The sequence below is a fragment of the Actinia tenebrosa genome, unplaced genomic scaffold (assembly GCF_029948245.1).
Source record: "Actinia tenebrosa isolate PJP-AT-01 unplaced genomic scaffold, QUT_ActTen_1.0 PGA_scaffold8__29_contigs__length_14323225, whole genome shotgun sequence".
Classification (NCBI taxonomy): Eukaryota; Metazoa; Cnidaria; class Anthozoa; order Actiniaria; family Actiniidae; genus Actinia; species Actinia tenebrosa.
This window is the reverse complement of record NW_028292585.1, coordinates 13,320,284-13,347,965: the sequence shown is the minus strand read 5'-3', so window position 1 is coordinate 13,347,965 and position 27,682 is coordinate 13,320,284. Positions and strand designations below refer to the sequence as shown.

Sequence of the window (27,682 nt, the reverse complement as noted above, 5' to 3'; positions counted from 1 at the left end):
CGCCATGTTGGTTGCTATTTATTACAAACATTACCACCAACATGGCGGTAATGAGCTCTACAAAACCAATATAAAAAACTATAAACTGCGTACTAGCGAACGGGAATCAGCGATTGATATTCATAGTCTAGAAAGATTTAGGCATTGATTGTTTATTTGCTTTTTTTTTTTTTTTTTTTTTTTTTTGAGATGGTAGTTACGTCTCTTGGCAAGCCATCTTTATCGGATGGTTCGATTAGTGCTGCTGAGATTTGAGCTAAAGTCGACATGGAGATGATGAATTTTGTCTTGAGCCGATGCACTTGAATACGTAACCGAAAGCACAAAAAACAAAGCTTGAATAGTAATTTATTTCCCACCACCAGACATTGCCAGCATCATCTTGATGAATTCTGAGAATAAAACATCATTGCATATAGTTTATTAACTTCGGGACTGTCTGCCTTGGGCAGGGTAAATTGTAAAAGAATGAGCAGATAACTCTTTATTTTTTATTTTAATTAGCACGTATTTTTAGGGTTTGTGTAAAACTTGGCGATAACTCATTCTGTACGGCCAGAAAAGAAAGGATCGTTCCTTTTCATTAGCGCTGGCCCTTCATGGACGAAAAACCAAATAAAATTAATAGTGGCTTAATTAAGAGAGTAAAAAGGCAAAAACATGGCGGCCATTTTGGTGCCAATGGATGCTAATGGGAAATCCTTTTTTAAATTGCACCAACGCTCCCCTTAGAGAGGCTAGGATGGCGTAACGTGCAATCGAAATTCAGGTTGAAGCTTTCAATAAAAGTATGTAAAACAAGCATTTTGGTACTAATCTGTTACCATAGAAACAATCTCGACCCAATGCCATTTGTCATACCTTCATAATTGACAGTACCATCACCATCAGTATCGGCTTCTTTGATCATCTCCCCGACTTCTTCCTCCGTTAGTCTTTCTCCAAGGTTGTCCAGCACCTGTTTTAGCTCTTCTACAGTGATGGATCCATTGCCGTCTGCATCGAATATCTTGAAGGCTCCTTTAAGCTCGTCTTCGTAGCTTGTGCCTTTGGTCTTATTGGCCATCAGCTCAAGAAACTCGTTGAAATCGATACAACCACTTCCTGTTGGCAAAAGGGAGTTTCAGTGCTCGGAAGGAAGATGGAAGGATGGATATATGGGTGGGATGGAAGGATGGAAGGATGGATGGATGGATGGAGGGATGGATGGATGGATGGATGGATGGATGGATGGATGGATGGATGGATGAATGGATGGAAAGATGGAAGGATGGATGGATAAATGGATGGAAAGATGGAAGGATGGATGGATAAATGGATCATGGAAAGATTGAAGGAAGGAAGGAAGGATCAACGAATCGACGGACAGACGGACAAACGAATAGATGAATCCGAGAAGGAAAAAAGAAGGAATGAATGTCGTACCATCTTCATCAACGTCTTTTATCATGTCTTTGATTTCTTCTTCTGTGGGATTCTGTCCGAGGTTTCTCATAACAGTTCCCAGCTCACTGATAGTCACTGTACCGTCACCATCCTTGTCAAATAACGAGAAAGCATCTTTGTACTCTACCGAACGTACAACAATCAATCAATAATTTTATAATTCCTTCACTCCTTGACAAGTATGGCTCTCTAATTAATTTCAAATAATAATCACTTAATATTATCTAAATATTATTGATAGAAATGAGTTGCTTTTGTTAACATCGAGAAAGAAACTTAATCATTGAGCCAAGTATGCCTGCAAAAGACGTCTAATGCACCATCTTCTTGTCAACGTTTTCGCTCTAAAGCTACGAAAGCTTTACGACACTCTTCGTTTCAAAACATTTTTCGACTCCTTTTCCAAGCACTACGCTAATAGAATTATTACTTAACTATCAAATTTATTCTTTGCAATTTTCCCTTAGTGTGTTTCTTGGATTTCCCTTTTCTTACCAGCGATTTCTTCTTCTGTCAGTTTGTCCACCTGCACCACAAAAATATTATAATATCAATTCGAATGCACATTACAAGTATTTATCTTCCAAATCAGGCTTGAAGTAAATGGCGTTGAAAAATAATGAGTAACCAACAAGCTGGAGTATAGAAAGCAAAGAAAGAGAGATTTTGATATAATTTGAATTTTACAATTTGATATTCGCAAAAAAGTCGAGGAATTAATAGATAAATTATGTAAGTAAAAAGTTGAGATCTCTTGATTTTCCCTGTATAGCCTCTGGGTAGCATGGGTTGCGTTCGCGGCTAACGCGTCGTCTTTCACCGCTGTGAGTCCAACGGGTCGGGTCGCTCAGTGGTTCGAGCCCTGCAGTCGCCACATGTGAATTGAGTTTGTTTGATGTGTTGTTCTCTCCTATGCTACGAGGGTTTTCTCCGGGTTCTCCGGTTTCCTCCCTCCATAAAAATCAGCATGTGAGTTGAGAGTTGTGTGCATAGAATATTAAATGTAGTGGGTAGTGCGTGTGAGTGAAAAGTGTCCCCAATTAGTGCGAAAGCGCTATAACGACTAGACACTTAAATAAAAGTGATTTTTTATAATTCAATGTAAAACAGTCTTCAATGGAGCAATATATATAAAGATAGACAGACAGATATAAAAGAAAAGGTCTAGAATGAATCGTGTGTTCGAAACATAAACTGTGTTTATCTATTTTATATCAAAAAAATATAATGAAGTCTTAAATAAATCATGAATGGAGTTAAAACCTTTTATGAAAACGTTAGCTTTTGATCAAAATTGTAAATTTCTTGAGCGGGAAAGCTTAGAACCAAAAGGATATTAAACTACTCGAGATTGAACAGAAAATGGGATGTCAGTGTAAATCTATCTATAAATGCATGAATCAGCGCACCACTTCATGAAGCTCCACTTGTTCTGGATACCATTACTTAAAATCATCATAAATCAAATTTCTTACCATTTTGTTTGATGTTAGAAGTATCTATAAATGATATATCTAAACGATTCCTCACGGCTCACAATTGGACGCAGAAAACCAGAGAGCAATGCAGTCAAGTACTATGAAGTATAAAGAACAAGCACCTATGACGTCATGCGCTTTATTTATAGTAACAACTTTCGACGCTGGCTAAATTTGTTCTGTTTGCCAAAAAAAGCTCATCTTGATTAACAGAAAGTTTAGAACCACAAATATATCTTTTAAAATGTTTATAGATTGTCGTAAATAGAGAAATTTGGGTGTTTTTAGGGACAAATACTAGGTTTAGTTGGCATGTTTTTAGATGTAGCCAGTCAAATTTTGAAACAAAACTGTCGAATAACTTACTTATATAATCAAAGTCCGTCTACAAGCAGGAGAGATTTTACTGCTAAAAATTCAATACTTGTACGGATTGCTTGTTTTCATTCATCATAACGTACTCTAGACTTTAATGTTCAATACATGATTTAACAAAAATACTCGACATTTTGTGGTGTACGCGATCACAGGTAGTTCAAACCTGTATGAATTTTGTATCAGCGCATGGACTTGGTACATATTGTATTGCTTTGTATTGATTGCACTTGTGATAACCCTCGAATCATGAAAATGTTGCTTTATATCGCTAACCAACTCGGACAACAAGCCAACTCCTCATCATCGCTATTTCTTTATACAAATCTATTTTTCTTTACTTCAGTATTTTCCTATACTTTCTAATCCGTTTTTCCTTTAATCTTAACAATTTGTTTGTATTTAGACCTCCAAATGACGTATTGGTATCAGAAATAGAGATAGATACGAGTATTTGTGTCACCCTTCCTGCCTCTCGATCATCGCTTTTCCGAAGTTTTTTGTTCCGCGATCTAGTTTTTAATCAAGGAACATTAATCTTAATGGATAGGACAGGGCCCTGAGGGAGGGATTCAGAACTTTCCCACCCTCATATTTACACAGAAATCAAAAGATGGCTTGTATTTCGACCCTTTGTTTTCCCAACATCACTTCACCCGGATGGATGCTTAATATTCGTTGCTAATTTTCGCTAGACGTTATCTTTGATTATTTGTCTAACGCATGCAATCCCTCATGCGATAACTAACGACAAAACATGCGAAAAATGGCGCTTTTATGCTGCCACCTTGTAACAGTATTTCCACGCAGTGCGCAACCGGAGGATTATTAATGTTGTATCTTGCAATCCCTCTCACGTGCTATATCTTAGGGATTTTTCACTGAGATATTGGGCCGGGTCGTATACATCTATTTCAAAGAACGTTGTCATCGCCAAAGGCGATAGGTCATTCCGACGCGAAAATGGTTTCTTTGAATACAAAGAACATTGAATCGGTCACAACACTAAGGTCCATATTCTTGACAAGAATAAGAAGCTGAAACACAGGGCATTTCAGCTATCATTGGATCTTGGAATGACCTATATCATATCGCTTTTCGCCTATTGCCTCTGGCATTGGAACAGGTGTATGTCTCTATCTGAGATTGGCCAGGATATTTTAGTAATTTTCCGTTTCTCTTTTTAGAAGAAATAGGATGGAGACCGTTTTTTTGTTTCGTTTTATTGATTAAATCATTGACCAGGACCATACTTCCAGACATCGAGTGCTGAACCGTCGTATGGACTTACGGCTACGCTGGAGATTTCGACCCCAACACCGCTATCCCGGGAGGAATTACAGACTGATCAGGAAGCTCGGCCGAAGCCTAAGGGAGAGGTTAGTCGGCCCCTAGACCGTAGATGATTAACCCCTTTTTGTTTTAGCTTCGCACCAGTGTCCCAAGATGTGCAAAAGGGACAGCATGGTGGTCTTTAGCAAGGGGGGGTCCTACATGGACGCCAGAGACACGCCGGGGTAATGAGCCCCGCCCCCCATGTAGACCTACACACTACAGATTACTACAATAAACACTAATACAAAAATATAATCAAAACATCATTTACATATAGAGTATCATCCTGGTCTACCTAGGATTATACTCATCAAAACACTTCATAGGTATATTCAAGCCAACACAACGTTTTCCCTTGCATAAACGTTACACAAGTACAAGTGAAAAGAAGACAAAGAAAACTACTTTTAGGCTGACCAGGTTATAACAGTAATATCCGGAGAAAACTTTCCCAAAACATTCCAGGATCTGTTGAAAAAACGCCTTGATTTTCGACTAACCGAACGTTTAGAGTAACAGAGCAGATGGATATTAAGTCGTTTCACAACCTTTGCTTTAACCACAGAGGCAACAGGGAGAGTACCTTCAAAGCAATACTCATTCCTAGCCAACCACACAAAGTACTTCAACAGATTAAGAAAATAGGAAAAAACAGGTGGAATAATCTGCCGTTCATGATTGTCATATCCAAATAGCATATGACGAGATTGAAGGGATGGCGACAAGGGAGTAACACGCAGAAATAAGGTCTGAGCCCATAGTAACAGTTCTTGCATGAGGTTACATTCAAAGAATAAATGAACTGGAGTTTCCAAAGGATGTCCACAAAAGCATGAAGGATCAGCAATGTTCATACCAAACTTGACAAGTCGATCACAGGTATAGAGCACTCCATGGCAAATCTTCCACGATAGATCACGAACTTGACGATCCAAAGGCATAATGTTCACTTGTGACCATGTGTCCGTCCAATAGAGCTCGCCAAAGATTGGGCGAAATTTCAGAACGCAATTAGGAAGCATAACATTCCTTTCAATGATATTTGAATAAACAGATTTTGTAGTAAGAGATGAGATAGACAATGCACTACCATCAGAGGACCGCAGAATAGCAAAAGTTTTCAATTGAACTGAGAAATGGCCACCGACGTATGCCCAAGCATCTAAAAGTGAGGCATAAAAATCCGGTAGTAAATGAGAAGGATAATATGCAGGATATGAAAGAACAGAACGTAAATCATCACCAAATACTTTCTCCACAAAAAAGGAGAAGAAAGCACACCATTTCGATGGGGACAGGGCCCACCGCTTTATCCACTGACAATGAAGTGCGCGCACCTTTGATTGTATATCAATTAAACCAAACCCACCTTGAGTGGTGGATTGGAAAAGAACGTTTTGTGACACCAAATGCTTTTTCCCCGACCAAAAAAAATCCAAAGTACACTTGGAAGCTTGCGCCAAGACCCAGTTTGGCATGGCTAGTACTGAGGCACAAAACAATAGACCTGCCATGCCAAGTGCATTCAGGACAAGAGCCTTACCAGAATAGGAAAGATTACGATGTTTCCAAGAATCTAGTACACTAGAAAGTTTGTTTAAGCGACCATCCCAATTTGGATGAGAGACATCATCATTTCCTAAACATGTGCCAAGACAAGGAATACTGTCTGAAGACCACTGCAAGTCAATGGGAGGATCACTACGACCTCTCCAAGAGCCTGCCCAAAGCCCTTTAGATTTCTCTTTATTAATCTTAGCCCCAGATGCCTTTTCATATTCCTCATAGATGGAGAAGACAGTGGATATTTCATCGTCATCTGTACACAACAGGGTCGTGTCATCAGCGTATTGGGAAATAAGTGCTGGTTCATAATCAGGGTGCGGAAGAACCAAACCTCTTAAATAGATTGACGCACGGATACGACACGCTAAAGATTCGGCTATCAGTACGTAAAGGGGCGCTGACAGTGGACAACCTTGTCTTACACCCCTCGATAAATTTATAAAAGGTGTAAAGAAGCCATTTACCAATACCGAAGACTGAGGTCCAGTATAGAACAAGCGTACCCACGAGCAAAAGGAAGGTCCAAACCCCATGCCTTCAAGGACTCTGAGCATGTAGGACCATTCCACCCTGTCAAAAGCTTTTTCCTGATCCAAAGACAATAAGGCCAGAGGTGAATTAGTTATTTTGCTATATGTAACAGCATCTTGAAGAAGCCTGATGTTTTCACCAATAAATCTGCCAGGTACCGAACAGGTCTGGTCAGGAGATACAACATAAGCGATCACTTTTCGTAGACGGCCCGCGATTGATCTTGAAGCTATCTTGTAGTCTGTACATAATAGGGAGATGGGACGCCAGTTTTTCATCAAAAATCTATCTCCCTTTTTATATGAGAGCGTTATAATCCCTCTCCTCTGAGAAACTGATAGTACACCACACCTAAAGGCATAATTAAGTACAGCTACCAGGTCCTTTCCAATGAAATCCCAAAACTTTAGATAAAATTCTTTGGGAAGACCATCAAAACCAGGCGTTTTACCTGACGGCATCCCCTCAAGAGCCTCAAGACATTCCTTCATGGTCAAAGGACCCTCACACACATCTTTCACTTCTAAAGGAATTCTACGTTCCAAGTTAGAAATAAAATCATCTGCAATGGTTTCATCAGTTTCTTGTGAAGTAAATAAACCCTTGTAAAAAGAGAACCAAGCCTGCCTCAAATTCTCAGGATCAGAAACGTATTGATCATTGCTATCTAGAATAAGATCAATCATTTTGTTGGCCCTATTCTTCTTTCCCATACGGAAGAAAAAGGAAGTGGATCTCTCACCCTCTTCAGTCCATTTGGTACGAGCTCTTATTTCTGCCGCCTTGGCTGCCTCACGATCAAACAATTCTAATTCATTGAGTACACTATGGTATTGATTTAGAACAGAGAGATCTCCCCCATCTACCAGAACTTTTAATGATCTTGCTTGAGCTTCCAAGGAATGCCTGGATGCCCGTCGTTTGAAAGATAACTTGGAACAAAACCTAGTGGTGGCTTGTTGGATCTTTCTTTTACCTATATCCCACCAAACAAGCAATGACGTACATGACTCTTTCTGAGGTTGCCAGGACTTCCATAAGTCCCTTACGAGCTCCACGTATGCATCGTTATCCAAAATACTAACATTGAGTTTCCAAAAATAAGGGCCTCTGGGTGGAACTTCAGGCAATATGAAATCAAGGAAAACAGCAGAGTGATCAGAATGCGGACAAGGTAAAATACTACACTCAGAAACATGAGGAACAAAACGCAATGGAAGTCCGATCATATCAATGCGGGACGCAGCCATGCCATTAGTACTGATATAAGTAAATTCTTGGGTTCTAGGATGACAGTGCCTCCAAATGTCAATCAAGCGATTTTCATGGAATAAGATGGGAAGGACAGTAACACTGTCATAACTAGCAGGTAGTACAGAATTAAATGATCGACGATCCAGAATAGGTGTAAAAACCGTATTGAAATCCCCTAAGAGGAGAATGTCAGACGTAGGATCAAGCCTATCATTTACTTGTGTCAAAAAACCATCTCTTTCAGGATTGTGATTGGGAGCATACAGGGAGACGATAGAAACTTTGCAAGAGTCATATTGGACATCTAAATAAGTGAAGCGGCCATTGATACCCGAGTACTGTTTAAGTACAGAAAAAGGAGAGGCACGCTTTAACAAAATTGCAGTACCACCAGAATGCTTTGTGTTGAAATCTCCAAAAGCTAGATAAGGAGAATTATCAAACCAATTATTGAGTTCTTGTTGTGAAATACAGTGAGTTTCTTGGATGCTCACAATATCAGGCGGGCGAGATAAGGAAGACAGCCAAAAAATAAATGTTGTTCTTTTCACATACTCTCGCAGACCATTTATGTTTATAGTGAGAGCCCTCATTTTAAACAAAAATCAACAAGTATTTATGATAGTTTCAATATTCTGAATAACTGCTTATTAATAAACCATCAATTTCAACATTTCAATAATCATAACATTATTTGTAACATTATTCATATAACACATGACATTACGTAAACAATTCATACTTCAATACACTTTTTTTTTTATTTTTTTTATTTTTTAAACCTTCAATATATGATTAGAAATATAGATAACTATATAAATACGCAAGAAAAATTAGGGTTTCTTTTTAGAACGTTGAATAATAACCTCCTTTGGATCCACAGATCTTTTGAGGTTACGTAAATTAGTAAAGCAAATGTCCATCCCTTCAGCAGGTTTTTCCTTCGTCGTGTTTTGTTTGACCATATGACTAAATGAAGGAGAGGACAAAGATATTCCCAAGGAAATTGAAGAGTTAGAATCACACGACAGAGATAGTACTTCAACATTTTGAAGAGAATCCTGAGAAGAAGGATTAGGAAAAAGCGGTTGCGAAGAAATAACTTCTGAGGAGGAATCCTTTTGCAAAGAAGAACGCAAATCTGTAGGTTCCTGTACAACTTCAGTGATCACACCTGACTGAGATATATTTTCTGTCAACTCTTGAGACTCCTCTGGGAGAGAAAGAGCAGGATGTTGCGGAAAGTCCTGTCCTTCAGGACGATCTATAGCGTAACGAGGGGGTTCAATAAGATCCTTCGAGCAAGCATAAGAATGGTGACCTTGCGCACCACAGCGGTTGCAGACACCTTTTAGGGGACATCTTGTATTTGAATGTCCCCACCAGTTGCATGAGAAACAACATAATGGCTGACTACGGTATCTAATATGAGCAATAAACGGGTCCAAAAGAACACTCGTAGGAATATGCTCATTTAATGTCACAAAAAGCCGTCTATCTCCAGTTTCAAAGCCAAATTTGTCTAAATTTCTCACCACTTGATTTACGCTCCCATATTTTTCAAAGTATTCCTTGATGTCGTCATCCTCCACCTCACAAGGGAGGTTTGAAACCGTCACAACTTGTTGAGGTGATTCAACCCCATTGAAAAAGCAAAAACAGCCCCTAATATAGATTCCTTTCGTAAATAACTGTTCCCTTTGTCTATGAGATTCCTCCTTAAACGTTACTCTACAAGAATAACCTGTATTAGACACCTGAACACATTTTATGGCAGTACGCAATTCGTTCCCAAGAACTTTTCCAATGGCCGCAATAATTTCATCCCTAGTGACCGGCTGTCTAAGCTTCTGTAATTGACGTGGAAGCCCTAATTCTAATGTATTTGGCCTATGTACCGAGAACATATTTGACCAAAAAATAATATACCAAAAAAATATTAATAATCAGCGCCCTTGAAGGAAATATTCCTAGGTTGTCGAAGTAGGACAAACCTAGGGAATAATCCAACAGAGGGAGGAGGATACAACTTCCAGTTCTTGACTTCAGAAATCTTGATTCTTGAGTCTTGAGAATCTTGAGCCTTGAATCTTGAACTGTGAATCTCAGATCTTGGACTTGATTTCTACACCGACTTGTAAAGAAAAACTTCACCAACCATCGGCAATCGTGAGCTTACTTGCAAAAGATGATTAACCCCTTGCTATGACCAGTAGACCCAAATATGTCGCCTGTGTTGGTAATGGCTAAACATCAATTAACACTCCTTTCCATGTGGGATGCTTGGTAAGGGAAAATGAAAATGAACTGAGTTTACGCGCATGCGCATACCTTCTATACTGTGTTATCATTTGACAGTCATGTAAACATTTTCTAAAGTATCACGAACCGGCGAGTTGTTCGTATTTTGTGCCGAGGACTGAGACAAACACTTTAAATTGACATTCACAAGCAAAGTAAAATGGCTTGAAGTTTCTCTAAAAGATAGATGACTTGGATTAGAATTCTTTTTAGGTGAGAAATCGTCGAAAATTAAACTAGGCTTCTTGGAAAACTCAGTCGCGCAATCGGCAAACTGTGTGCTCGTAGTGAAACTACTGTTTTCAAACCCATTCAGACCACATGTCATTCCCTAGAGTATCATTTCCTTTTTAATCGATTACGTATCAAACAACACATGAATATGGATACAACTCAAACAAAGAATCTTATGGATCAAACAAAGAATCTTATTCTCAAGAGAATGACACGTGAACTGAAATAAGAAAAATGTTTTGTCTAGTTGGTGGTCGATCAGGGTCCATTAGGAAAATGTCATTACTTTTCCTCGGGGAGGGGAGGGAAGGACAGGGGATTGTAACTTCCAATTCCTCTCTCCAACGTCGAATATCATCATCAAGCTAATTTATTTCTTGCGTGAGGAACTTATATAATTTTTAGCAATATTTGAATGACTATCACTACCGCCTCCGCGCGAGTCAATCCCTTCAGTCAACAAACCTATCAGTCACTACAACCTCTTGCTGTGCATCAATAATAAACAAAGAAAACAGAAGCAGAGAGGATAATTATGTTGCCAGAAAATGACTCGCAAAACCTTCATGGAAAACAAAGAGAAACCAGTAGAATTTTCTATATAGGAGTGAAATGTTTTGACGTATCAGTTTATTCGATTCGTGGTCACTCCTCGTCGCCTGGATTGTCAGTGTTTTCGGTTTTTTTGAAAAGTGGCTTGAAGACATTTAAAACCACAGAATCCAAGAAAATGGTGAGTAAATATTTCAATCAAGATTGTCATTAACCTCACTGGGTTTTTAGATGAGTTTGCGGGCGATAGGAAACTGCTTTGAATTTGCATAGTTTCTTCCGGAAATCGAAAAACAAAAACGCATTAAAACTTATGTTTGCTTTGCTATCAAAGTCGACGAAACTTTGGTGTTAGTTTTACGTTTAATTTCTGATCCTCGAAAAAGAAATTTAGTTCAAAAAATATTTAAAGAACTCGATTTGAAAATGTCGTCAAAATTACAAGCCAAAAATACGTCGCTGAGCGACGACGAAGATAAAAATAATTCAGTCGAAGAAGAAAATAAGGTGAGACCTGTGGTTAAAAAATCATTCTACTAAATTTCAGTACAAGACAGTTCAAATTAAGTAAATTTAAAAAAATATATTTCGACAGTCTAATATGTTAACTTCTCTCTTGTTTACTTGACGCAATTAATTTCGAAATGGAAAAAATATAGTGATTTCAAAATCAAGGAAGGAAAGTTTATCAATCCATTTAGAAGTTCTAAACAAAAATCATAACTTTTTACAGTTTGAGATAACTTGTGAAACAAATAACATTCATGCAAAGCTTTGTTTTTCTTTATCTCCTGCTTTCAATAATTAATTCATTAGGCCTAATTATTCCTAGTATTGGGATTTCAAACCTGTGGCGAGCTGATATGGATTCTGCATTCTGATTTGCTATACTACTATAGGTCTATAGGTCGTAGCTCACTAGGAGAAAAAAATCTAAAACACTGTCTTTGTTTTCTATTTTTTTCGAGGTTTACCGCAAATTGCAAAGTTGCAATTTTGTGCCATTTCCCCCGAGGCTAGGAAACTTGGCCCGTCAATGATGTTTTGGCAGAAAGTAAATAGTTTGAGAAATAATTGAATTTGAAAGGCGATGTTTTGTTATACAATCCTCTTGCACAATAGATATATCTCTGGAAATTTATGACCTTGGCAGATTTGAACAGGTGCAAACGCCATAGAACGGTCAACGTTTGAATCCTTGAACAGGCAGACAATAAGCCTGAAGCGAGATGACGTTTTACCCCCGTCTCTAGACCATAATCCTTTTCACACTGCTTTTGTTCTTTAATTATAACTATTGTACCTGTATTCTCTAAGGAATCAAAAATTTTAATATGAAAGAATTTTAAAAACTATTATGGTATAGAGTCGGGGGCAAAGCGTCATCTCACTTCAGGCTTATTCCTCTTGCTTTTAAATGTTTTGGTTGTTCATAGTAACATTCAAGACACAAGAATGTGAGTCGAAAATACAGACAAAACGACTCTCTTTATCAACCACAGTGGGATGCATGGCGAATCTTTTGAATTATTCCGTAAGAATTTGAAGGTTTTCTTAGTACTGATGAACAAATTGAATCCCACCGCGAAGGAAAGTATAGCTCAGCAAGATGGCGTACGCATAGCTAAAACAAGAGAGTTTTGAAAAATCGATAATAAAATGTGATAAAATCCCGGATAACATTGTAAAAAGCTAAATTCATATGACGTTATTATAAAGTCAGTTCCAAGGAATAAAAAGAACATAGATAGTACACTCAGTAAATGTGACAAAAATGCTTAAGCGGTTATTGTTTACTGACCGCGAGGTTAGATTTGAGCTCTGCAAACGTGCAAGGTAAATATTCTACCGGAATTACAACGTAAACCTTCATAATATCACTAAGAAACTATTTTTAATTTTCGTTATATTTTGCCAATTACTTTGGCTTTGTACGATTAAATAATAGCTCGACATTGTGCACTAATTACAGTAGCAGTATTGGAGTTTTTTCTTTCACTGAAAAGATTAAGTATGCAAAGGGAATTTTTGCGCCTGCATGACTTTGATATTGTCTTACTCCATGTTTTTATTCTAGGCCTTCAAGCTCACAGAAGCGCAAATAAATGGTATGTGTATACGATATCCTACCAGTATCACGAGAAAATTGTTATTAATGGGAGCTAATGGGGGAATATAATTTCCATTTATGAATCTCTTGGCCCAGAAATAATCCAAATAAACTAGAATGGAAAGTGGCTAAGCAGAGTGAAGAAAAAAATATATGCTCACTTCCATCAAAATCTTGGGGAGAGTTCGATGGTCTAAGAGAGCGAACGCACGCGTTTCTAGCGCGAAAATTCTATAGACATCGCTCCACAGAAACCCATTGAGACAAACACTTAGTTTCAAAAATGCTTTTCTGATACCATTTGACATTTTGACTGTTGTTGAGTGTGTGAACCTCGCACAGCTTGGAATTACTAGTACATCGTATTTCTTTTGCAGAATATACGAAGGCGTTCAATGATTTTGACCAAGATGGTGACGGTCATCTAAGCTGCGAGGAGCTTGGGGTGATTATGAGATCTATTGGCCACAACCCTTCACCGAAAGAACTGCAAGAAATGATGACTGTTGCTGATAGAGATGGTACGAAGCAGAAGGATCTCTGCTATTGCGCGCTCTGGGTGAAGACGAAAAACGGTTCAGCTTACAATGCAAAACAATTTGCGCGATTTTGTTGCCTCTATTCATCATTTTCCATACATCGGTTCACTGCTCAAACACAAAGCATTCAGTCGAGGTTGCAAGGTTCAAATTTGAATAATCCTTTGAAAGTACCTTGGCACCTCGCTTGAGCGCTTTGTCTTTGCCCAGTGAACCAATGTATGGAAAATAGTGAATCGACACAAGCTCTCACTATGTCGATTCATTCAGTCATTCATCCATGCAACCATTTAATCATTTTTCTTTTCATTCCTAGCCAGTGGCACCATAGACCTTCTAGAGTTTCTGGAAATTATGGCAAAAAAGTCCGAGGAAGATTCTTCTGAACAAGACCTGAAAGAAGCATTCAGTCTCTTCGATAAAAATGGCAACGGTGTGATAAGCGCTGATGAGCTGAAGTTTGTGCTGTCGGGTATGGGATGCGAACTTAGTGACGATGCAGCAGAGGAGATGATAAAACAAGCAGATATCGATGGTGATGGCGGAATCAACTTTGAAGGTATAACGAGAAATCTGGAAATATCGGAACTTTTTCCAAGAAAAATTAAGTAGCTCATCCAATCAGAACGTAGCATTGATGATAGACAACTAGTTTCAAGGATTTGACTAAAACACAACATTCCTGCCTCAAAGCGGTGTCAAGGACCGCATCCTGGTCATCAAAAATAATTGAACTGACCACTGAATGTGAAAGAGTTCAGAGCGAAAGCCCCCGAAGCCTGAATTGTACGGCGCGAACGTGCCATGTCTTGATTGTGCCAAGTTTGAGTATTCTGATTGGAAGAGCAAAAAGCTCGTGCGAAAAGCTACCGTACCGTTTTCACGGTCATGGCAAAATGTTAACTGTTTTATCTTTCATTTCAGAGTTCTTGAGACTACTGAAGGACCGTAATGAGCAAAGCTAACTTAACTTATATTTATCGTTATCGTCAAAGACATTTTCTTAGCATGGGGATGTAGTATCCAAATATAAATTCATAATTTTTTTAAGACAAGAAAACTATATGAAAATAACATATAACATTAGATTAAAATGCCTTTATTGGATAAATGCAAGGATAATAATGGAGATTACGATATACACAAGATTATATATTTGATGGAAATGATCGCACATAGAGGGAAGCTTGTGCGAGTTGGAAAGTAAATTACGTCACGTTACATATACCATAACACTGATATGGCTTTCCAATGGAATCTGATTTCACGTTAGCCAATCACGGTGCACATCGACCCATCACTTTCGCTACTCACAAAAAATCTCTCTAAATGAGATTAAAAGTATTAACACAGTTTTATTTTCTACTTCCTTGGGAATAAAGAATAAAGATTTTTACTGTTCATATAGAGCGAGATAAATCTCGTTTTATTCCAATTATTTCAAAAACGGCGTCCCGATCATGCATGCGTAGGAAGTACAAAACCAAACTTTTCTAATATTAATAAATCTATAACAATACGAATGCTTGGAATAAGTGTTATTTACAATATCTAAAACTTAAGAACTTTCTAAAATAAATTCTATAAGTCTTTCTAAAACTTGTTATAAACTTTTGTGAAATCATAAGTTCAAAAATCTTACATTCAAGTTTTTTATGCGCAAAGAGAAAAATAGGTCGCAAAAATCACGAAAAAAATCATTTGTTTACACATGTCTAACTATCTTTTATGTGGACTTGTTCAGTCTTTACAGGGCTGGCAAATAAAAGATTCTAAGCGCATAAAACTGCATAACTTTGGGTTTTCTCTTTGTTAGGACTTATACAAAAGGCGTACAAATTTTCGCGCAAAAATGTTTCGTTAAAAAATTGAGAGAAAATACTGCACGCTCAAGAAATATTCTTTGTTACAAAGAATAGAGAGAACTTATTCTACTTTGTTCTTCTACTTTTACTTCAACATTTTTGGAAGACAATTTCAAAGATTTTCAGTTGTTGTTTGTATATCAACAACGCATGAAAAACGAGTAAAACACTGAATACAAAAATATCGAATACATGATGGATTAAAAGTATGAGAAGAATGTTTGACTATACATAAGTTAACTAGAAGTAAAATCTTCATTGTCTAGCATTTTGTACACATCAAGTTCCCGTAGTATTTTTCACAAAATCAGAAACGAGCTATTTTAGCAAGTCTTTATCGTAAGGATACAGTATTTCTGTAAGAGGCTTAACACTTCACACCTTGTTACTAGTAAACAAGAGGAAAGATCCTGTATGGAACTCGTCTGCAGTATTCCTCGTAGCTTTTGCCGTATTTTTTGAGGCATAGGGCTTCGACTCGTCGTTGGCGGTGAACCAGAAGGCAGACGAGGTAGATGGGGTACAACCATGGAACTAAGTGAGAAAATCCTGGAAAAAATTAAATAACTTTTACTTAATTTTCAGAACACGAATCTTTAGTTTTTCACAATTCCCGTTCACAAGGTTAGAATCTAAGACAAGGAACAATTCTCGTTCCTAATTACAACTAGGTCGGATATATTCTCATTTTAGCCTTGAATGATATCAATATTGAAAGAAATGCTTTGAACGGTCTAATAGATCGGATGTTACCTTCCACTGTACATGGGTAACACTTATAAAAGAACTCAGTGCACGTAGTTGTGAACGACTGCAATATTGCAGAAGCAATAGTTGTGGTTTATGTAATAATAAAATAAATAAAAAATAAAAACAAATAAATGGGGTTTGACAGAGACATTAAAAAACTTTTCTTCCAGTGAATTCAAATTTGGAATTTGAATATCAATTTTTGTGGAGGGAGGGAAACAGGGGCGAGCGCTCTCACCACTACGCTACAAAGGTGCCATTTATCCTACACAACACTTCCACCAAATAATTACAGCAGCAACAACAATAACAATTACATCAACAACAACAACAGAAACGTTGACAATTTGTGTTGCAAAGGTGGTGTGTTGCAGGTTATGCTTGAATGCCTCGTGTAACATTGCCCTAAATCAGCAACATCACCACCAACACTAACTACAACAGTTGCTCCTGTTACAGCTACAACAACACCAACACATCTAACGACAAGTTTCAGGTATCTACATCTGTCCACAACTAGTACTGCTAGTACAGATAGTAATTATAATAAAATGTCCAGGAAATGCAACAAGACTTACCACAGGTTAGAGACCAGGACAGAGCCATCAGAATGTCACCAAAGTAATTGGGATGGCGAACAAGCCTCCACCAACCAAACACCATCAGTTTCGTCCCACTTGGTGTCAGGATTGTTTCCTTGTCTGCGAAAAAAAAACCCAGCAAAGGAATTCAACCCTCGTAGGCAGATATATTGGGAATACAATCTTGTATGAAATGATTTCCTGCTACAAACCACTTGTCATTTCAAAGAGTGTTATTTCTTTATTTAATTACAGTGCAACATGCAAAAGTATGACTACATTTTAATGTATTCGCATCAGTACTTTTATGCCCTGGCGCTGTCAATGCAATCTCAATTTTTCCATTGCATTGCCAGCGCCAGACACAATTTCAGCGTGTATCATGCCCTGCAACTTTGACGGCAATGATATCTCACAAAACGAAAATTGTTGCAAAAAATCAAAAAGTTTGAACTTTTTTTTGCAACATTTTTGGAATTCCACGCCTAAACCCATGTTTACTCGCAATGCAATGATCCTATTCAGACTAGCCAATCAGGATTTAATACTGATTTTTACCCATTTCAAACCTTTTTGATGTGGTAGACATTGCAATTGCAGCTTGTCTCGGCAGTTTAAGACAAGAGGTGGTTGTATAGACTATAGCAAGATGTTTCAAAAGATATCATTTGCACGTACCTTGGAAATCAGGGTCATTTGGTTGAAGCTTGAAGTAGTCTTTCTGCAGGTTGGAACCACGGAAAATAACAAAGCCAACAACTGAGAGATTTGAAAAAATAAATTATTGATAGTTATTAATATTTAATTAATAATAATGCAATTGAAAGTCTTCATACGAATAGGGTGGTTAGCATTCTCTCTGAGCCTATCAACTTATGAAAAGTTAACTACTTCCATGGCTGAACTATAACATTTTACCATTAACCCAAGAAAATTTTTACGAAAGTCATAATTTACACTTGAAAAATCTAAATATGCTTCATTCAAAAAGAAAAGAAAATTCCGCATATTGTTTCAAAAACATCTTATCCTGTTCGATTACCTTTGAGAATAATGATAGCGACGATAAATGGCCAAGGAATGTCCACTTGATGATCTGCAAGGTATTTTGCTTGAAGAGAGAACATGAATGGCACAAAAACGATGTTCCCAAAGGACAGCATGAACCCAAATCCTTCATGCACAATGTCAATGGTTGTCAAGATAGAAGCCTAAAATAGGAAGCAAAACATGATGAATCAGGAGATAAAAATCTGATCATGTTTTAGTTCAACTTATTTCTCTAGTGTAAAGTTCTTTAAATTTACGTTGCATTTTGGATATTTTCTTGTACTGGCTAAGTCATATTAGATGTTTCTTGCATTGCAAGTGTGACCAAAAATCGCAGTGTGATCATAGCGGCACATTCTTATCACCAAATCACCTCTAGTACCCTCCCCCCTGGGGGTATGGGAGAGGGGACATGAAGATCACCCATTATCAACAATTACCTCAAATATCAGGGCATGCATGACATGCACCAGCTGGACATACAGACCATGATCATAGCTGGTAATAGGGCACCAAATCCCCCCTACAGTCCTCCCCCTGGGGTCATGGGAGAGGAGACATTCAGATCACCCATTTTCAATAATTACCTCAAATAGCAGTGCATCCATAACATACACCAGCTGGAACGAACAGACCATGATCATTGCTGGTGATAGGGCACCGTAGTTTTTGTACTCTTGGTTAGCCAGACAAAAGTTGATGATCAACTGTCCAAAAGAAAAATATATTGGCATGAGAAAACAGACCAGACCAATCAACAAAAAGGCCAACAAAAAAAAATCCCTCAAAAATTATTTAACTTTGTATTTGATATCTACATTTTTCATTTTTGGAAGCATATTAATTATTATCAGAACCATTAATAATTCATGAGGAAAACACAACAGAAATCACAACCATGAAGAGTGTTGTAAATCTGATACAAAATTGTGTTCATTTGCATAACTTTTAAGTTGGATTTTCTTGGCCAGATTCACTTTAATTTTGAAAATTTTAGTGAAACACAAAGAAACTAACCTAGATGTTTGATATTATGCCGAGATTTTGTATATCGGATACAAAATGGACACAAATACTGTATATATTACTTATTATTATTATTATCATTATCATCATCATCATTATTTCATCATGTAGTTTATGGTGACAAGTTTACTCAATGTTTTGACACACACCAGTGTCATCGCTATCAAGAGTGAATATATATAATGGCAATCAAATATAAATAAACTTTATTATCAAATGCTTTCAAATGAAATGTTTAGTTTGTATAATTATTTACATGAATAAATCAATACCTACCCAACCAATAAGACCAGGTCTCATTTCAAAAAAGAACTTTAAGTCAAAGTTGCCAATCCTTGGGTTGAGTTGATGTCCGATGAAGAAGTCATACAGAACATTACCTGAACAAGAAAAAAATAACTAGTATTAGCTTTTTTTTATTATATAGCTCAGATGATCTATTGAACTATTAGGGGCCGTGGAGCATAGTTTTGAGTGGGGTATAATATGGAGGAAATGTCATTTTGATTTTCTTGGGGATCTGAGAAGTGTACATAGTGTAGTTCCAAAAAATATCCATACCTCCCCCATGGAGGGGAATTGTAATTTCCAAGGGTTGGGGAGGGGCTGAGGATCGAAGGTCTATCCTAGAAATCCAATCAAATTACCTGTGTTTCCAGTGGAAGAAAGTCCAGTTCCTTCTCTCTTTGCCTTGATGTACACAAACACAGCAATCAGAGTTGATGTGATGGTAGCAGATGTTATTAGAGCAGGGTATTTGTCGTACACGTACGTAAAGGGGACGTTCTTGCTTTTCGCGAAGAGGAAACAAGCCATGGTGAAAACAAGAGCAATGAACCCTAACAAAATAAACATTTGAAAAGCTTTAGAAGTAGACTCTATAACCAGTGATAAAAGAGCATCCATTTTTCTCTTTGATTGTCATATGGAAGTAGTTTTTGTTCTCTCCCATGCTGTAAAGATTTCAATTTCTAGGTTTAAAGGAAAACATTCCAAAACTGGTAAAAGTATTAGGATATAAGAAACTAAAGAGAATTTGAAATAGGACTTGAAAGAGTGAACGATGGATGGTATTCATCAATGTGCAACAGATGGAGGAATGATTTTTGTGGTTTAATCCCTACCATTGGTCCTGTAGTTCAACCTGCGTCCATCAGGTAAAGCCACACCTTGAGCAATCTAGTATAAACAATTAATCAACAAAAGAACAATTAAGATCTTTTCAACTTTTTAAAGTTAAAACACGTGGAGATATATATTACACAATGAAGCCTAATGTAATGTTTTTAGCTTCCAAATTTAAAAAAAAATGAAATATTGTCTATATTCTTACCCTTCCAACTGGAATAGCATACAGGATAGCTTGAAAAACAATCCATCCAACGACTATCAAGCTGCCTTCGTTAAAATAGGCATCCCACTTTTTTGGTAACTTCACCTCCTTATAGTCCCTAAAGGTACAGGAGCTTTTCTTGCCACTACAGATGAAAACAGCATAGACTACTGCTGGTAAAGCTATCATGAGAAAGAAAACCCCCAAAGGCCCTCCAAACTCGTAAGCTGGTCTTCTAGACTTGCGTGATTTTTCTTTTATCTCTTCTTCCAGTTTCTTCGTACCAAACAAAGCTTCTTTTTCTTCTTTTACCAAATGCTTAGTGACTGACCGTGTCAGGCGAGTAGAAGTAGCAGTAGTTTCCTGTTGGGGAGGGATTGACCTTGTTTGTTTGACCTGTGAAGTTTTAACTGGGGTTTCTTGAACTTCTTTTTCTTCTTTTTTGGTTTCTTCCTTTTTGATTTCAGCTTCAACTTTTTCTGTCTTGGTCTGTCTTCTTGATCTACCAGGAGATCGTGCCCTGCGAGGTGGACTTTCGCTTGTTGATCGCTTCGGTGTACTTGTTTTTCTAGCTGGCGATCGTGATCGCGATCGCGATCTCCTTCGACCAGGGGATCTGCTTCTGCCTCTTCTAGCAGGAGAAGAAGATCGAGAACGAAAATAACCCTCTTTCTAAAACACAAAGAACAATCCATAGAGTCAGTCAGTTGGCTTCAGCCCTCCAAAAAGATAATTAGATTAGCAGAATTTCGGGGAAAATGTACAGTTGTTACTTCCTGGCTTAATAAGATCATTTCTGAGTTATAAAGGCTCTTTTACAAAATATAATTTAAAAGAGTGCTGAGGGAATAAATTTTTTTAAATGAAAATTTAATTTGTTTTAGCACCAAATTCCTTCATTACTGATTTCATGTTTATGAAGCGACGATATTGCTCAACAGAACGCAAATAACTGAAATTCTTCACCTGGACAAAACCAAAACATCTATTACAGATTACATAAGTTTAACTTATAACTAAATCTGAGAACTTCCCATAAAATACTCACATAGACATCTGCTTTATCGATATCCATGCTCGTTCCATCTTTGAAAGTAACGCGGTATTCAGAATCGAGTATTTCGTCCACTTTTGCCTCAAAATACTTGGTACTCCCGGGCCATTTGGCGAAAACCGGCTCTCCGACAGCAAAAATCTTTCGAGTCTTAACCATTTTATTTTAGGGATTTTTTACTTGAGCTAAAAATGATGAATCTAGGAATAAATCTAAATAAGTAGTCCTCGTATTTCTTTCATGGATCTTTCTTTCACGTCTAATGTAGATCGTGGCTTCAGATCAACCGTCATTTTCAAAAAGAGCGGGACACGATCTGATTGGCAGAGAAATATTTCTGCGCTTCGTGATTGGTTTGTTTGAATTTTTTGTTACCAATCTCTCGCGGTAGTCTAGCCACAGGAAATCCACCTACAGCCAAAACAGCCAAGGAAACGTGAATAATCAAACCCTATCAGTCCTATCAAAACTCAAATTTTACCAATTCCTTTTCAAATCCACGACTTTGGTACTATAAGAGGACAGTGATGAAGCCAGCATCTCAAAGATTTGGAGCACCCAAAAAAGTGGTGCTGATGAGTGCTCAGACTTGGAGGTTTATTGCATGGAGTGGTCCAGCCCAGCCCCCACCAACCCAGTCTTTCGGCTTGTTCATCAGCAATTATTCTTTATTGCAATTTTTAATATGACATTACTGCAATTTTCATAAACACGCGAATTTTGTGTCTGCGAGCTGCACACTGAAATTTCGTTTTTCTCTGCCAAGCAGCAGTAAGGGGGACTCGCGAATCGCCGGCAGGGGTCAAAAAGAGGCCCAGCCCCCCCTGGGCTTTTTCGGGTTTTACAAGGCCCTACAGGGGGTCTTGCGCGATCGGGTGGCAGCGCGAAAAGTCCCTTACTGCTGCTCTGTTGGGTACTGCAAACGGAGGTTAAAATATTCCTTAGATATAGATGGACGCCATCAAGAGCATACGAAACAAAACTGTGCGTAAGCTAAGAACTCAGGTGTTGGATCGCCTGGACGCCGACTTTGCCTTCACAACATTTATGGAGGGAGATACAGATGAGACGATGAACGAAGAAAGAGCAGAAAGAATTATCGACATGATGCCCGAAGGTAACTACCGTTTGGAGTTGACGTTTATAAAGTATTTAGACGGCGAGTGGATAATCGAAAAGGGCCGTAATCCTATTCGGGCGTCAGGTAAGCAAAACCTGTTTGTCTTAAGTGAAAATACGCGCCCGGGAGCGTTAGTAGGCATTGACATGATGTTTTACGAGGTCGCTTACCCAGTTACTGTGGTCATTTACGGTGCGTACGAGATTAAGAAGCCCGACGTTAAGAAGCTCAAACCAATGCGACATCCAGGTAACTGTGTTGCGAAGTTAGTAAGAGAGTTCTTTGAGGACTCCACCCGTGGTAGTAAGTTAACTTTAAAGAGAAGAGAAGCCATCAGGAAATGGGAAAAAGACACACATAAGGCCGGAGCCACCATAGACAACATCAAGAAGTTAGAGACTGCCTTAGAACGCCGCATACACTTAAAAGATATCACTGACGGGTTCATTTACCCAGGTACGCACAAATACGGAGGTAGAGGTGCCCCCATAATCATTTACCAACACAATGGACACGCTTGGCGAGAACTTAGGTTCCCCAAAAAGAAGGAAACTAAGGTCTATAAAGCTTCACCATTGATAGAATTAGTCCACGAAAACTCCGTTTGGTTGATGGATTCGGAAGGAAGTCAGTTTATGACGCAGGATGGTACTCTTTACCGCCCCGAAATTGAACACCAACGCATTCAAAGTGCCTGTGAAACCTTAGGGGAAGACTTCTCAGACGAGGTCCTTAGCTCTCGTAGTTTGGACTTCTTAGCCGCAAAGAAGAGGAATGGATGGAAGTCCACGCCTAAGGAATTCGCCGACATAGCTAAAGCCTGCGTAGAGCATGGTCATGGAGGTCTGTGGAACATGGAGTATGACGAAAACGAATACGTCTCCTTAGACATGAAACACTGTTACCCCGCAAGTTTTAAAGGATTGGGGGATTGTAAGGAGTATTATGACCGCTACGGACATCCAGACTCACAGTTCTTTCGTGTGTCCTTAGACGGCAGCTATGACGCCCCAGCTACGGGGTTTGTAAGATTAACCTCATGGAAGTTAGCAAAGGGCTTACACCCCATAATTTACGCGTGGTATGGTAAACATTTACATGAGAAGGAATGGATTCCCGTGCCGTTGTTAAAGTTCTTTGAAGAGCATAAACTTATGACGTACACCGCCCACGAAGCCATATTGTGTCACTCCTCCTTCACAAAATGGTTACCTGAGCATAACCCCACCGCGCGGGTCGTCATAGGAAAGTTCACTCAGGGCGCAAAAGAAGGCGAAAAACATATGCAGCGACGCTTAATAACAGACGAAGGCGAACTAAGCTTCCTTATAAAGCGCGCACATGATGATGGATCGATGGTATCTGTGGAAAAGTGGAACTACTTCGTAGAAGGTCAAAAAGAACATAAGTGGAATGCACTGTGTTACTACCAAGATCACAGGCCGCAATATTACCATTTACGCGCCAGTATGTTAGCATATGCGCACATTAACCTCCTTGCGATGCTGCTACGGTTCGACAAAGAGGACATACCACGTGTAGCCACGGATTCCTTGTGCGTAAAGCCCGAAGTGTTAGAAAAGATGCAGGAGTTCTACACCGAAGACGAGTTAGCGGAAAGTGGTCAATGGCGCGTTAAAGACGAAGAGATAAAAGCCTGGAGAGAACGTGTGGAATATCATGGTGGACACACAAAAGGCGCCATTACCCCCACAGAAGAGCCATTACCGTCGGTTACGGACCCCATTTCCTACCAACGCTTCTCTTACCTTTACGGAACGGGAGGCAGTGGTAAAACTACCAGGGTTTTGGAACTCTTTCCAAAGATAAAGGTGTTAACGCCAACGCACCGTCTGGAAAGAGAATTAACGGAGATGGGTTACGACGCGCAGACCTACCACAGCTTCTTTCGCTGGAATGGTCAAAAGTGGGTACCAGAAGCCATCCACGACATACCCCCGGTGATACTTTGGGATGAGATTTGCACCGTTCCCTTGGAAATACTGCAGGAGTTCGTAGACTTCCTAAAAGGGAAATGCCAGGTGATATTTGCTGGGGATCCATGCCAACCTCCTCCAATAGCCGGAGAAATGCCCCACGAATGGTTAAAAGGAATGGTAGACCACTGTGAAGAAATCAACACCGACTACCGCAGTAAAGACCAAGTACGTAAATTAAAGGCGGAATTAAGGGGCCTTAGCGACGCGGAACAAAACAAGATACTACGTAAGCACATACGAGCGAAGAAATACGAGGACTTCCTTTACGCATGGCATCCAAAGGATTTGGTGCTAAGCAGCAAGCGCGCAGCACAGGCCCGCATACAGAAGGACCTGTTCGAAATACACCAGGAGCGCTTTCCTGGTCATTTGGTGCCTGTTTGTTATAAACCCCACGATACCCGCATGCAAAAAAGAGACGTCTGGGTACCTGGTACCGACATCCAACTGCAAAATGCGGTAACGCATGATAAAGCCTGGGTACCCATAGAAAAGGTGGAAAAAATAACCTCCCATCCAGACTGGCGCTTGGGCTATTGCATGACAGTCCACAGCGCGCAAGGGCTTACCATAAGAGAAACCTTATGGATCATAGACCAGCGGCTGTGTTGGAGCAACCTTATTTACACTGCTGTAAGCCGTGTGGAGTATGCCAAACAGTTAAAGAGAGCCTGGGGTCCGCAATTGCGTTACGACCGCACCCCAGAAGATATAGCAAAGGAGAACATTGCTAAGAAACTCCTTCGCTACAAGCGGCACGACGAAGAAAAGAGCAAAGATCCCCGCTATGCGGGGATAAAGTTCGACCTATGCGTGGACGACGTCTATAAGAAAGGGGCAAGGTGTGCCAAATGTAACATACCTCTACTATGGAGGTTTGACCCAAATGACGATCAGCAGTTCTCCGTGGATCGCATAAATAATAAACGCGGGCATTGCAGAGGCAACGTAAGACTGACATGCCTAGAGTGTAATCGGGCGCGTGGAGCAGCACTACTCTGAGTCTTTGGGGACTATGAGCAGTTCTTCCTTGACAAATCCACGACTTGGGCCATCTAGGTAATACAACACAGGTTGCCCTTCCTTGGTGACGGACTTCGAAATCTCATACGTTTCCAAAGACCAGTTAGGATCCGTGGCTCTCTTGCTGCCACCTTCGAGTTCCCCCGGCTGATAGAGGTATCTGACCACTATGTCGCGGGGGAGCTTTTTTTCCTTCAGTCCGACCGCCCTTGAACTTCTGACGTAGGACTTGTGTTCCACGTGTTTCTTCTTCATAGCATCCCTGGGTTTCATTCCCGTAGCCCTGGCCGCCTCGTTGTTCAAAGCCGCGATGACCTGGGGGAGCCGCTGAGTCCATTCCCTGTTGCGTTTGGAGGGATCTTCCAGCTCTTTCCAATACTGGTATCCAAAGAGACGCTCGGCCAGAGTCTTATTGAATCTTTCGACGATGCTCTGACCCCTGTGGTACTCAGCTTCGGCTCTCCTAATCTTAGTGCTGTGATCTTTCAGGGTCTTAGTAACCACGCCCATGAACTCCGTCCCCGCATCCACTTGCAGCAGCTTAGGCCATTTCAAGACGCGCTTATAAATCCTACCTAGGGCTTCTGCGACTTCCCCAGAATCCTTGCTGGTTATGGGTTCGGCGTCCTTATATCTGCTTGCGATATCGACTACGGTCAAAGCGTACCTATAGGTCTTTCTTCTCACCTTGTCGTGCGGCAAGAAAAGCAAATCCGCCTGATGAACTTCATTAGGGGCATTTACGGTGAAGCTGGGCCTGGGAATGTACTTAGGCACGGGAAGATAAACCTGCCAGAGGGTTTGTTTTTTTAACCAGTTCTTAGCCGTTTCTTCTGATACCCTGGCCGCGGTTGCGAGTTTCTTGATAGCTGACGCTCCTTTCCAATAGCCTTCGGGTCCATAGTAAATCCTTTTGAGTTTGTCCTCTACGCGGCCCATTATATGAATTCCAGGACGAGATTGATCTTGCGTCCGTTGAAATCCACCGTCTTTCCGTCCACCTTAATGGTGATGTTTATGTTTTCTACCAAATTAGACAAGTCATAGCTCAAAGAAATGGGAGTGTATTCTACCAGGTCAAATGGATTACCCTTAGGTAGGAATTTGGACATAAGAGAAGACTTTTCTCCATTGTTGTAACTATGGACTAAATCGCAATAGACTTCGTAAGAGGATGCGACTTTCCATTTCACCGGTATGGCTGTGTTGGTAATCGTCTTGCCTGAGGCACATAATAAAGATCCCAATGGGTCAGACTTTCCAAAAGTCATTGAATAATTTGACATATTATGTTTGAGGGTCATTTCGTGCGGCAATCCTGTGGTGAGAGTATAACCGTGTTTTGCTAATTCCTTGGCCAGTGTGATTGGTGTATAATGTCCATCGGGCAGCAATACGGCTTGATAGTTAGATCCTCCTGTATGCTCAGTGACTATGCCCCTAATCAGGTTATACCAAGAATTGTACAAAGAGCAACTTATGAGCCGAACCTTATGGGCTTTAATGGGGGGATTCCAGTAAGTGGTAAAGTCATTCTTGTCGCTTTCCAAAAAGACGATCATTATATTAGATACGCCAAAGCCACGCCTCCCGCCAGCCCTGCGACTCCTACAAAGACCAATTCATTGTCTTTTTGTTTCTTAGAAGGCTGGTAGTAATTCTTGAACTGAGGCTTTCTCAATCTAAAGTCGGGGTGCGCCTGCGCATAGAGCTTAAAGGCGTAGTCTGTGTTTTCGAAGTTCTTATCCGCCTGCATCTTGTCTTGGTAGTTCTTGTCCAACCAATCCCTGTAAGCTTGTCTTTTTTCATTCCAAGCCGCCACGTCTCGCTGATATTTCTCCAGCGCTAAGTCGTGCCTCTTCCTTTCGGCGTTAGATTCTGCGTTTCTATCACCGCTAACTAATTTATCCAGATATCTACCACCATAATTAGCTCCAGTGAATGCTAAAGCTGCAATGACTCCACCTGCGACTAAGCTAACCATTATATGTTAGGCAGGTACTTTTCCTTCTGTAGGTAATTTCTTAGCATGATAGCCCCGCATACGGCAGCGGTCATCTTAGCAAAGTTACTCAGATTTTTACTTGGGTCCTCAGTAAGGTCCTCTTTTAGGACTTTCTTACCTACCCAACCAATACCGGCGATGATGGAGGTTGTGA

General features: G+C 39.6%; 3 protein-coding genes across 3 annotated transcripts; 1 reads left to right on the top strand and 2 right to left on the bottom strand.

The window, feature by feature from the left end:
• Positions 1-148: 148 nt before the first annotated feature.
• On the bottom strand, positions 149-3,038 carry LOC116305663 (uncharacterized). The gene is made up of 5 exons (XM_031715621.2): positions 2,922-3,038; positions 1,942-1,972; positions 1,426-1,569; positions 862-1,104; positions 149-392 (listed from the first exon to the last, which is right to left on the bottom strand). Exons 1-5 carry the CDS (start codon positions 2,922-2,924, stop codon positions 349-351), a joined length of 465 nt encoding a protein of 154 aa, XP_031571481.1. The 5' UTR covers positions 2,925-3,038; the 3' UTR covers positions 149-348.
• Positions 3,039-11,392: 8,354 nt separating this feature from the next.
• Positions 11,393-15,244, top strand: LOC116292116 (calmodulin). The gene is made up of 5 exons (XM_031699368.2): positions 11,393-11,579; positions 13,150-13,180; positions 13,560-13,703; positions 14,038-14,280; positions 14,646-15,244. Exons 1-5 carry the CDS (start codon positions 11,499-11,501, stop codon positions 14,684-14,686), a joined length of 540 nt encoding a protein of 179 aa, XP_031555228.1. The 5' UTR covers positions 11,393-11,498; the 3' UTR covers positions 14,687-15,244.
• Positions 14,805-21,666, bottom strand: LOC116292115 (delta(14)-sterol reductase TM7SF2). The gene is made up of 10 exons (XM_031699365.2): positions 21,375-21,666; positions 20,327-20,998; positions 20,118-20,172; positions 19,641-19,832; positions 19,270-19,373; positions 18,555-18,674; positions 17,960-18,128; positions 17,596-17,676; positions 16,915-17,037; positions 14,805-16,135 (listed from the first exon to the last, which is right to left on the bottom strand). The coding sequence occupies exons 1-10, from the start codon at positions 21,537-21,539 to the stop codon at positions 15,975-15,977; spliced, it is 1,842 nt and encodes a 613-aa protein (XP_031555225.2). The 5' UTR covers positions 21,540-21,666; the 3' UTR covers positions 14,805-15,974.
• Between the last annotated feature and the right edge of the window lie 6,016 nt (positions 21,667-27,682).

What these genes read in the sequence shown, in the direction of transcription:
- LOC116305663 (XM_031715621.2), bottom strand. An exon ending in GACAGAAGAAGAAATCGCTG is followed by an intron (nt 1,570 to 1,941) that starts GTAAGAAAAGGG and finishes TACGTTCGGTAG; the next exon opens with AGTACAAAGATGCTTTCTCG. An exon ending in AAAAGACGTTGATGAAGATG is followed by an intron (nt 1,105 to 1,425) that starts GTACGACATTCA and finishes TTTTGCCAACAG; the next exon opens with GAAGTGGTTGTATCGATTTC.
- LOC116292115 (XM_031699365.2), bottom strand. Translation starts at nt 21,539, where the DNA reads ATGGTTAAGACTCGAAAGATTTTTGCTGTCGGAGAGCCGGTTTTCGCC. An exon ending in TGGATGCACTGCTATTTGAG is followed by an intron (nt 18,129 to 18,554) that starts GTAATTATTGAA and finishes TTCCTATTTTAG; the next exon opens with GCTTCTATCTTGACAACCAT. An exon ending in GTCCTGGTCTCTAACCTGTG is followed by an intron (nt 16,136 to 16,914) that starts GTAAGTCTTGTT and finishes AATTTTTTCCAG; the next exon opens with GATTTTCTCACTTAGTTCCA.
- LOC116292116 (XM_031699368.2), top strand. Translation starts at nt 11,499, where the DNA reads ATGTCGTCAAAATTACAAGCCAAAAATACGTCGCTGAGCGACGACGAA. An exon ending in CAGTCGAAGAAGAAAATAAG is followed by an intron (nt 11,580 to 13,149) that starts GTGAGACCTGTG and finishes TTTTTATTCTAG; the next exon opens with GCCTTCAAGCTCACAGAAGC. An exon ending in GACTGTTGCTGATAGAGATG is followed by an intron (nt 13,704 to 14,037) that starts GTACGAAGCAGA and finishes TTTCATTCCTAG; the next exon opens with CCAGTGGCACCATAGACCTT.